Here is a 12,475-nt window from a genome sequence, read left to right on the forward strand (position 1 = left end):
CCACCTTCTCCAAGAGAAACGGCCCCAAAATGGACTGGATGGAGTAGCCACCCTCCCGAGGCACTGGGTTGTCTCCCAAAGCTAGCCCTAGCTGCACTGGAGAGACTGGGGAGAGAAGCTGCAAACCGCCGGGAATACAAGCTTCACCTGTTGACAAGTGCTATGTAGAAATGCACTCACATCAAAGAAGAGAAAGAAACTTATTTTTATCTTCTGTTTGAAGCTGCAATTACTTAGATTTATGTCTGTAAAAATTCACAAAAAAGATTGCTTTAATGCATCCTTTTAAGATTTATCTTTTTGTCCGCCTCTTTGCACTACTTTGGATTGAGAAAAGATAATACTGAGCTAAAAGATGAAGATGCAGCAGAGTAAACGAGGATTCATTTATTCCGCTGAACCAGCAGGCACTCTTAAAACACTGTTCAAAAATGAGGGGAAAATGGCCCTGGCAAGCATTCAGGTCAGGATGAGATTTTCAAGTTTTTAGAACTTTATTCAGCAAAACTAATGGTGCCTCAGAAACATGCATGTGCTCAAATTCACCACTGAAGGCTTAGCTGACTTCCACTAGACATTTTTTCTGGAAAGAAGATATAGTCCCTTTTTTTTCAGTTGTAAACAACCATAAGTAAATGCTGTGATGCTTTTCTGAATAATCAGAGAGCTTTAAGTGCTGACAGGTTTATAAGCAGGTGCAGGGTGCAAAGAGGGGAAATCCAAGTGATTTGTCATTGCTGCTATTCACATCAGTGATGTCAAACAAAAATCCAAGTGATTTTTCTTACTACTGTTTGGGAAGCTGAGAACCATCAATAAGTGAAAACAAAGCAGACCGCTGTTTTGCACAACTCTGCTTATATTTTCTCTGCTTCTCTAGAACCTTTGTGATATGCTCTACACAGCTTAATGCAATCCCTACAGATCTTGAAAGCACTCAAGTAGAGAAGTGCAAGGTGAGCAGAAGAGAGTCCTTTTGTCCCAAGAGTGACCTTCAAGCTTACCAAAAGAGTAGCAAAGATAACATGCCTTCTATCTTCTACCTGTCTGCCAGCTCGATACACACAGGAGGAAGGAGAATAAAGCATTCCTTATCTCTTCCTGCAAACAAAAGCTTGGTTTCAAAGGTATAAAATGCCAAACAGGAGAAGAAAGTTTGGTCACTGGACTAATGCCCAGGATGGCTGCCCCTGCAAAAATTCATTTCTGCTACAACGGTATGTAGAAAGCCTCATCCCTTTCCTTGGGAAGGAGCAAGGGGTTTCACCAAAGTAGGGTTCTTCAATCTTCAAGCTGAACTTTGAGACTTACAGATCTGAAGCTGCCCTAAGCCTGCAGTCAGGAGTCACTTGTCTCCTACCCATCCCTGGGCATCCGTCCCACTCCCAACGGTGCTGGCTGGTCATGGCGAGCTGCTGTCTCAGGTCTTCAGCTGTTGGCCAGGAAACTCCACATTGATACTTTGACCATCATTCTTTTAGTTTCTGGGATATTGCATGGCTTTTATGTTGAGCTGGCAGAAAAGCTGGGGCAAATCGGAAGGACCATATTCCATAGACAATTTGAGTTCAGCTATTCACTACAGAGAGTCTATAAAGGAATAGTTTCAAAAAAACCACTTTCACAATACTGTAATACTTACAATGTGTATAAATCACATTCTTGAAATTTCTGCAAAATCAATACTTGACACTCCAGTTCCTAATGAAATTCAATTAAAAAAAAAATCACCCTAGAATTAAGGAACAGAGAAAATATTCAAAATCCTACTTCACTATTAGGTGTAACACCACCAATAACTTTTGAAACTAAAGACTAAAACTTTCATAAATATTTAATTTATTAGAAAACACTTACAAAAGTAAGCAATGTTGATGGACTTCAACGATGTCTCACTTAAAAGATTCATCAGCCTTTTCACTACTCTACAGCCACTAGTTAAACCAAGTATCCTCCCAATAAAATGAAAAATACATTTTTCAGGTTTGCAAGGAACAGCCAAAAAGGAAGCTCCAAATACAATATTTATATATTTTCAAAAATTTGTGTTGGAAGAAAAATGTAGAGCTATTTAATCTCATGGATACACTACAGAAGAAACATGTTACCTATGTGGCAAGGATGCACCATATGCGTAGAAAATGGGATCTTGGGAGCAGCAAGAGGTAAGGATGTTCATCTTTTTCTCATGTACCTAATGTTGTGTACCATCTCTGAAAAATCAGTTTAATCCAGAAACATCCCTTTGACCCTCAGGTGTGGCTTCTTGTTTGATCTTGCATTTCAGCAGAGAGCTCATTTACCAAAGATGTGAAGTCCTATTCAAACGAGTTTTATTCTTTAAAGAAATGGAACTCTCATGGAATCAGTATAGAGAACATGGAAGACGGGAATTTTGTTTAACCCTTGTTTTCATGTAATGAAATCATGCCCATAGTTAAGTTATAGGTCAAGGGAATTTCCAATTGCTCAAAATATTTTATTTTCTAGAACAAAAAAACCCCAACAGCCTCCCCCTCCTTTTTTATCATTTCTTACTACACTGTCTACCCATGCCTGAAGCCATGCATTCAAAGGGCACACACCGACATTCCTACATAAACGAAATAACAAAATGCTGGGAAGTTAGGCAAACTCTTGCAAAGATCTGCAGAAAATTCACACTTCTACAAAAAAAAAAAAATTATCTACATGCGAAGAGTCCAGCCTAGTGGCACAGATGGCATGGTTCCTGAATATAATTTCCAAATTAGATTTACAGCCTAGGCAATAACCATCTGCAGTAAGTTTTAACCTCTGTGTCCTGGCTAAATGCTAACTGGCATCACTCATTCACATCCTTCCAAAAATTCCTCAGAAGTTTCATCCAAATTCAATTTTCTTCACATTCCATGCTATAAATGTCTCTAGAATCATGGTGCATACTTTTAAATAGCTGCCAGAAGGGACTGCACTCCCATAATACAGAGCACAACCTGTTTGCACGGTTTATAAATGCTTCTGTACCCTGTGGAATGGGGACTATTTTGTCAGAACAAAATTAAATTGGTTAAATTGATGAACAGTCATTCCAGGTACAAAATTAATGAACTCAGTGGAGTTTTCAGTCTTGTATTAGCATCTGACTATACAGAGATGAAACATTCACAACAGTCTGCTGCCACTTTTAAAATACAAGTGCACAGTTTAAAGACCCAAGTTACCATCTCATGTTGGCTGGAAACGTAATAAACCAAGATCATCAAGGAGGCAAAGGCGTGCAAATAGCATCCTGGCTTTTCACAAACATACTGCACATAACTATTCTGTAGCAAAGAGAGCGCAGCAAAAAAAGCCACAAACCAACTTTTGAACGTGACCTCCAGTGCCAGAAAGGAAGGGGAAAAAAAAAAGCACATTGTATTGTTTATGTGTAAAAAAGGAGGGAAAATGTTCATGTATTACAATTAATAGAAATCAATGAAAAAGACTTTTAACTGAAAAAATGCCTTACCTTGAGAAGTTGAGGAAATGAACATGTCTAGTGAATAAATAGGGCTGCTCAGCAGTGCTTATGTTTTTAATCAATTCCATCTAAAAAGAATTAACAAATCAAATTTTCAATGTTATGTCAACACACATTTTGAGACAAATATCACTCTCAAACAACATATGATGATGTAATTTTCAAGTCTGAATTACTCAGGAACTCTTTCCCCACTATCCCTCCCAAACACTGTCATCAATATAGCATGACTACCATTTAATGTCTAAGCAAGAAAGGTTAAGCTGCAGACACCATCCTGCTATCATGGAGTTTATGTACTTCCAAAAGTGGGTATCAGTTTAAAGAAAGGTATAAACTAAAGGAAAAACCTAAACCCTGCCTAAACATGCACCAGAGCTTTGCAAGTGGCAGCTGCCCTCTGCAGACACTGGCTCTATTCATCAGAATGCCAAAATGTAAAATGTCTGAAACTGTAACAGAAAGCAGCAGCTGAGCCAATGACCATTTTCATATAACAATAAAAATTGCCAACATTGCCAAAACACTGACTGATTCGCCTGTTTAAATATTATAGAAATCAGCACTTGCCATTCCTCCTACTATTACAGCAAATTAAGAGTACAAATTAAGGCACTTTTAGAAAGATGATGCTAAGTTCTAGTACAGGCACATTCACACCATTTTTTTTTTTTTTTAAAAGATATTATATTTAAATTTTCAGATCATTAGAATAATGTAAACAGCATATATTGCAGACTGCACACTGTGGATATGATTATCTGTGTTGTGCAAGTTGAGCTCTAGCTATGATCTAGAGGAAACTGAAAGTGTCTAGTGGGACATCATGCTAGAGAGTTGAGACGTCCTGGTTAATTTTGCTTCCTCATTATTAATTTCCTAAGATTTATTTTCAGATTTTCTATTCTGTGCTCAAATGCAGGTTATATTACGGATATTGGACACAAATGCATTTGAAATGGTAGGTTTACTGATTTTACAAACTGGGTAGTAGAAAGTAATACAGAAAGTAACAGAAATTCATAAACTAGAAAAAAAACATACAGGAGAAGGTGAACCAAATATTCTGGTTTGAGTTACATTGATTCGTGTAGTAAATTTAAACATCATTAAGGATACATTAATTAAAAACCTCCCTATTTCTTAAAACTTGAATGCTACAGCTGACATAGACAAAATAAGGAAAAACATGGGGTCCAGCCTGGTATGTGGTCAAGATAAACTGGCTGGCATATGATGAATTACTGCCCTAAAAGCCTGAAGAGCATGGTAGAAAGTTATGCCTGTGTCATCAGAAATATTAAACTACATTTAAGGGACAGCAATTGCCAATTTTTTTTCCCTTTTATTTCCCAGTTTTGATATACTGATATTTTGACATTGTTTTTACACTGTATGTCACATTTTACTGCTTCTCATCCATCTTCCATTCTCCATTTTTTCCTAGGATACATAACCTGTCCTCTTTGTTCAGACAACACAAGCTATACCCATTTAACTTCTAGGACTGAACAACAAAGTACTCACAGTAACGTGCTTTTCCCTACTTTTCCTCTGCCTTCAACAACTTTATACACATACATGTATAACGAGCACTGAAGCAAATAGTTTAGTTTGTCCGTCTTCTCAGGATGGGCCTTTTCCTGTCAAATTAGTTCAAGTACATCAAGGCATATTAGGTCTGAGAAACTATATCAAGGTATATTAGTATATCAAGGTATATAACTAGGTCTGAGAAAGGCTGTAAACCCAAGGGAATGGAACATTAAGAAGAGACGACCACCAAAAGAAAGACAATACGAAAGGAAAAGAGAAACAAGAGAAAACAGAGAGAAGATGTGTGATTTTTTTTTTTAAAAGGCAGGAAGGGAATGGCCCCTTGCTTTATTTAGTCATATCTGGACTCTGGAGTCTTTGATTCAAGTACAAACAGGTCTTTACACAGCTCCTTCATAAATGCTATGAGCAAGAAATTCATAAACCTGAAGAGCAGAACTTGCTCAGATCAGAATTAGAAAGGCCAGGAAACTTTGCAATAATTGCCACAAAGTAATTAGGTATTGTTTGTTAATGCTCTGAAGAGACAAAGGCCTTCCTAGCAAACCAAATAAGCGGACGTTTCTTTAGCACTGGTAAGTTTCTCCGCCAAAAAGTTATATTCATTCACCTTGCAGAATGAAACAAGGGGAGACTCTGGAGGCTGGGCATCAGATGTCTCAGTGTCTTTTCTTGGTTTTACCTAGACAAGTTACAGAAGTGAAATTCTCAAAACTGTACGAAGCTTTATGTCATATTGGCATTTTACCTGTGTTACTCCATCTGCATGAATGAAGGGAGGAAGATGGCAGAAGGAAGTTATTGATATGGGATAAAAACTCTATTCATGCCACTAAAGTCACCACTGTAATTTCATCTTGGAATAAATACCATCATTAGAGTATAAATATGGAGATGTAAAGATAGTATACCCATACAAAGTAATCTCACTGAGTTTAAAAAGACAGGCAGCTTTAATATAACACTGCTAGATAAACGTGGGGGGGGGATATATGTGAGTGTTACAAAGCCTCCCTGGCCCCTCAGTTCACCCTGGGGCAGGTACCAATTTGGCAGTGCCAGGCGGCTTCCCACGACAGCAGCACCACGATCACCACGTTTCCCACGGCACTTCACCTGCTGTCAGCGGCAGGCTCCTGCCAACCTGCTGCTGGACGAGCTGAGCCACTTCTGCCTTGGGAGCAAAGGGAGTCTGGAAAGACGCACAGAGAACAGGACAGCATCTGGCTCCTGGCTTTTTTTTTTTTTTTTTTTTTTAATCTCTTGCTACCAAACTCAATCTCTTGAGCTTTGATAATGGCTTACTCCAAAGCAGACGCAAAATTTTGTTCTGACTTTAAGTACCTTCATATTTAGACACTTAATGATCAACTGGACTTGTAAGCAGATGTGGATAAAGCTACAGTGTGCATATGGACAAAGAAGTAGAAAACATTCTTTTAAAAACCCTGCCAAAAGGGTAAGTAAGGCTCAACAGAAACAACACACAGATGTCAGGAGGGAAAAATAAATAACCGTAATGGCTCACGGCCACATGCAAATTGTGGCCATATTTCCCATGGGCCTCTCTCTCTGATCCCACTGTGCTGAAGTGATTTCAGCCTAACAAGCCAAATGTATTGCTCAGGAATACCTAGTGATGCATGCCTGTAAAAAAAAAAAAAAAAAAAAAAAAAGAAGAAGAAAGAGGAAAAAAGAGGAAAAAAGAAAAAGAATAAAAAGATCTTCTAACATCTCCCAGAAGAATAAAGTCTCTTGTGTTTTTTTTCTTCATGGTTTTTTTCTTTCGTTTGGGATTTTTTTTTATTATTATTTTTTACAAGGTGATTAGTATAGAGAACCCACAGACAGGAAGAGTGACCAGAGAATGAGAGCTCATGAAAGCAAGTACCTTTGGATGGAATGAGCGATGAAGGAGAGATACATACAAGCACAGATGATCTAGGAGATCATCTTAGATTAAACCAATCTAAGTTTGAAAAGAGATGAAAAGGCAGAACCAGCAGAAGATAAATTACCCTGGAAAACACCATTAGGGGAGATAAGAACCAGAACCATCAATGTTTGGAGGGAGAAGATGTAAAAATATCCAAAGGAAGCCTGAAAGGAGCACATGCCCACTAGGATAAGGGCCCATAAAGGGCCATCCCTCTTTCTCGCTGCTGCCCTGAGCTCTCCTGCGGGAGTTAACTTTTAGCTGGTTCACTGACACAGTGCTGAAAAAGACAGCAGTCTGCTTTTGAAATGACCTAATTGCACCAGATAGTTAATGCTGCTAAACAAGGATCCAAGCAGAGGGAGAGGAAAATGCCAGGACACAAGAGCGTGGTGGGCGAGGCAGGCAGTGGCACCCTGTGACCACGTGCTCGCATCCACCAGTGGAGCCCAGGGCATTGCCCTGCCATTGACAGAAATGCCTGGGATTTAAAGATAAACTCCATGGCCATTAAAAATCCAAACCAAATCTATCTCTCACCCAACACCAATTAATTGTAAGGAACAGTCTTTAGCCTAAATGCTGATTTGCTCCCTAGCATAATATCTTTCTACCTTTGTGACTCCTTGCTTAAGCTTTTATTCTAAATTTTTCTCCAAAATTAATTGTCTGCACTGACTTTATACAGGACCTTTAAACAAGGCCAGATCCACAAACAGAGGCAATCCTGTAAATCACAAGCTTTTTTTGAATCTTAAAGCCCACCTGAGCAAGAACACCAAGAGGCAATACTCCAAGGGAAAAGTTTTTTCCTCAGTCTACTGTCCTACTCTACCACTGTAGGATCTCAGCTGGCCATACTGAAGAAATCAAACCATAATGGCTCAGCATCATCTGTGTATTTGTACTCCGCTGTTGCTGCACTGTAAATAGCAATCCAGCAGATGGCACAACAAAATGACTCCGAGAGAGACTGGACGAGGCCCTCCCCAAAAGGGGAGAAACGTGGAGGATGGCTTTGCTCCAGCCACAGCATTGTTCCTGCACAGAAATTCAACTCAGGCTCATGAGGGAGGACACCTTCTTTCCCTCTTCTGGAAATGGCCAGCCCCCTGTGCTGGCTGCTCAGAGCAGTCCTGTTTGGTTCGAGATTTGTAAGAGGTAAATTCTACTGGGAACAAAAAGAAATAATCAAAATAATAATCACGCCCAGACAACAGTCAAAAATGTTACTAACTTTTTAAGCTGCTGTACTTCACTGGGAGAATTCAAGGTCAAAAATGTATAAAAAAGGAAAGGCAACTGGGATTTTCCAAGTGAGGTCAGCTGGATGACACTATGGTCTCCACCAACATGGATACAAATAGGACAAAAAAAAAAAAAAATCTCTGTATCTGTCTTTCTTGCCAGTTCTTTACCTTCTTCTACTGTTTTCAGTCTCTACTGAAGGCATGTAGGGTCCAAGAGGCACAAGTATCTACAGGTATTTGATATATCACTTTCATCTCAGTATTCATTTCCATAAACATCTCACAGGTATGAGACTAGATCTTCATTTTCAGCTCTCAAAAATTTGGAACAGTTTCAAGAATTTCTTCAGTTCCCCAAGCTGCTATGACCAATCTCTGTCTTTAAAAGCATTTAAGAAAAATTAGTGATGGATTTTTAGAGTATTAAACTAGAATTATTTATAAAGCTGGCTACACGGCCATAAGGATGGGTGGTAGAAGGAAACGATATGAGGATAAACTATCAGTTACACCCATATGTGATTGGTATTTGTATCTCTATAGGCATACTCATTCTTACTTCTAAAAATGCAAAAAAATGGGGGGTCAGGGGGAAGTCAGGGAAGAGGAAGAATTAATTTTGCAACAGTTCATGTGTCATTTTAAAGCCACATCAATTAGACTGACTTTGTATACATGAATACTATGTATAATTTTCTGTGTTTAATTTAATTAGAAATATTATAGTAAATGGTAAGGCATAGATTAACTCATCTGTTTCCAGAACTCGCTCCCTTATGCCCATAGACATTCAAAGGCTGCACTTCTAATTGCTGGCAGGCACACATAATTCGGGAAAAATTCTTAGTAGGAAGGAGACTGGAAAAGACAACGAGAATATGGATTCCAGTGATGTGCAATCTCTGCAATCATTATGAACACCTCCGTGCTTAACTTTATTTAACAACAGCAGACTGCATAAGCTAAATATTTACAGAAAAGTCTTGGCTGGATCAGGGCTTTAACCAAACACAGAACAGGCAAATGACAGAAGGAGGAGAGACGTATCGTCTTGAGCAAGAAGCCCGTGCTCACACTGGGAGCCTACCGCCCAGCCCAGCTCTCTTTGCTCTCGTTCCAACGCCTGGAGCTTGAGACCATCCATTCTCTTAACTTCCTCTTGTGTGCACCACATTAAAGGTGGGAGAAATAATTTATTTTTTCATATTCTGCTCATAAAAAATGAGAATACAACTAAAAATACCCTGAACAACAGAACAGTTACTGTCTCCAGGCATGTTTCCTGGCAATCAAAGGCACTTTTCAGCAAAAGTACTCATTAAATTATGAACCTATTGTAACTATGTAAATAAGTCATAAATTAAAATAGACTCAAGTTATAGTAGGGCAATCTATAGAGTAAATCATCAGCTCTGTAGCAATACGTCCAGCACCATCTGTGTTCCAGCACACTCGCTGTCTAGTAACCTAACAGCTTCTGGAGTGCAAAACATAATGCAGATATTTATCCTCTGTCTGTTGCATCAGAAGTAAGTCTGGACCTCTCTGCAATCTCCACATACTGGACTAAAGCACAGAAGACTGCTGAAATGTGGTCTTGTATCACGTTTAACAAAGGGAAATCCACCTACCAGAGAAAGGCAGAACAGAACTAAAGTAGCTGATGAGGGTGAAAACTGGTGATTATTAATAGCTGTAAGGTTTTTAAGTTTTATGATGCATCTCCCAATCAGCAATGAAACTCAACAAAGGATGTAGTCAAAACAAAACCCAAACAACTTGAAACACAAAAGCTGTCATACCCACAGAAGTCCCCTATACCATTTCCACCAGTTAGGCAAAAAAACCTAACCAGGCAGACTCTGCAGCACAGGATAGTTTGATCCTGACCTGACGGGACCATTTGGCGAACTCTCCAGGCTCTGCGGTGCTGCCAGTGGGATGCAGAGAGGGATGCTGCAGTAGCTGCAGCCCAGGGCTCTGCTCCTTCCCTATGCCACAGGCAGAGGCAGTGGGGGGAAACCGTCCTCCCCCAAAGCCTTTCACTGGGGTGTCACACCCAGCTGCACACAGAAGCCTTTGCGCTGGCACGGCAGCCCTGGCCAGCCGGTCCCCACCGTGGGCTGAACTTGAGCGCCGTGTGGGGTTGTCAGGTGAGCCAGCTGCGGGTGGGACCCCCATGGCCACCCTGGAAGGGAGAAAGGTGGGACCCGCAGGAGCAATATCTGCTCCCAAATTTCCATTTGGAATGAACTGCTGTATCTAAAATACCAAACGTATGCTCATAAACAGGCTACAAATAAATCACTCCCGGTCACAGCGCAGGCCCACATCCATATTTTGATCGTTGCACACGTTCCTCTGTGGTTTGCAGGCTGCTACTCCTAGGAGTGACGCAGGCAGTTATTGTGACAGTTACCTGATCAGCTGATCAAAATAGCAGCTGTGGGCAATGTGTGCAACAGTTGTGTATACAGCATCCGACTACATCCGTACACTTCAGAGCCTGAGGTTTTTTGTATTACTTGCATCAATACCTAACTGATGGCAGTGATACTTACAGAGGGCACATGGTTACCCTAAATACAATGGAATTAAATATTTGGATCTTTTGTGGAATCAAAGCTGCAAAAATAATGCCCTCTGTAACTTTAAGGGAAAGGAGTGAAAAAGGGATGTCTGGGTAAAGAGGTTTCATGCAGTATTTTCATTTGCTTTAGTGAGGGTTGTGTGGTAACATGAAAAAGGCAGATGAGCAAGAGGCTGAGATAAAAATCAAGGACATGTCAGATTACAGAAACGTGGGTTAGCATGGCCCTGGGAAACAACTTTTTGAAGCTAGTGATTACTAGAAGTGAATTAAGAAAGTAAGCAAAAAACCCCTGCTGGCTATTATTTACTCCTGCTCTGCTTAAAGTGATTCAAGGTAGGTCTGCATAAGATGGCCTGCTTATATGATAAATGGCTGTGCCCTGCAGACACATTAACACAGGTTCCAGAAGCTGTTAGCACCTAACTTCACTTGTACTAACCCTTCTTGCCTCACTGCTGGACTAACTGCTATGCTGACTAAATTCAAGAGCTGGCTCACTGGAAGTTAGTTTTTCTGGTTAGCTTCCACATCATGTTGCTCTTGGCTCTATCATCCATTTCTCCTATTAACTGAAGCCACTTAGAGGATGATGAATTCTGGCTGATTACTCAGGTCAAAGTAGAAGTATGCCTTTTCAATACGATTTCTGCTAGCATATGCCTTTGTTTCTCAGTTTCACAAACATAGCAAGAAATAAGATGAACAAGAACAACTTACCTGTTCATTTTTGGTCAGTCTTGTTTTGTTATGGATGTCAGATGTAACCAGGTTGAATCCATGTTTTTCTGATAAAATTCTCAAAAGCAAAACCACAGTTCGACTCCCACACTTTCCAACTCTGTTGTAGACCACCTGGCTGGGGAAAGGAAGTACCTAAATAAAGATTGAAAAAAATGGAGTTAGCGTATCAGTATTTTTGTTTCTGTGTACGTCTGAATCACAAAATGTTTTGACTGTAAACCAACAGATATGTACAGGAGAATTTCTAAGACCCTGCTCAGGTCAGAAGCATTCACTTCCACCAGCGAGCTCTTTAGAATAGAAACACATGGCTCAGGAAGTGGCAAACTGAGATTTCCCCCTCATAATCCAGTTTAAAGTAACAGTGCAGATTCGTACCTACTCCAGAAACACTAAGTCACTGCTGGTGTCTTCTAGTGAAGATGATGACGGGCTTAAGCTTGCTGCTTGTAACCTCACTGCAAAGAGTCAGCTTTAGTTGAGTGCTCCCATACAAAGAACAAAGAGGAGAGAATTTGCACTACAGTTTGGCAACTCAAAGTGAAGTTGACATAACACAAGAGGAATGCTGGAATTGCAAAATTTCAGCTTAAAAACAAAAAACCCCCAAACAATCACCAGTTGTATAGAGCTAAAATTAATCAACTGTTTCAGTTTCAAACGCAAACAGGAATCTTCCAAAGAGACTCGGAGAACAAATCACGCCACTGGCTAGGCATGTGGAATAAACAACGCCAGGGGCCACAGGTGGCCTGGAGGCCAACTGGCACAGTCCAGTCACATCCGCTCAGGTAATGTTCACTAAACCTCAAAACAGAACAGCCACATCCAGCCTGCCCACTGGGAAGAGTCTCCAGCCCACGCTAATTCTTGCATCATGCTCCTCTTCCCCG

The 12,475-nt window shown here is 40.2% G+C and overlaps 1 protein-coding gene across 3 annotated transcripts in view; it reads right to left on the reverse strand.

The window, feature by feature from the left end:
- Nucleotides 1–12,475, reverse strand: part of UST (uronyl 2-sulfotransferase) — a 229,035-nt gene that overhangs the window by 138,185 nt on the left and 78,375 nt on the right. For all 3 annotated transcript variants that reach the window (XM_075748443.1, XM_075748446.1, XM_075748445.1), the window contains exons 3-4: nt 11,559–11,714; nt 3,494–3,573 (exon numbers count right to left, since the gene is read on the reverse strand). In XM_075748443.1, the coding sequence (XP_075604558.1) occupies nt 3,494–3,573; nt 11,559–11,714 (236 nt within the window). The remainder of the gene's footprint in view (nt 1–3,493; nt 3,574–11,558; nt 11,715–12,475) is intronic.

The sequence above is a fragment of the Balearica regulorum genome, chromosome 3 (assembly GCF_011004875.1).
Source record: "Balearica regulorum gibbericeps isolate bBalReg1 chromosome 3, bBalReg1.pri, whole genome shotgun sequence".
Taxonomy (NCBI): Eukaryota; Metazoa; Chordata; class Aves; order Gruiformes; family Gruidae; genus Balearica; species Balearica regulorum.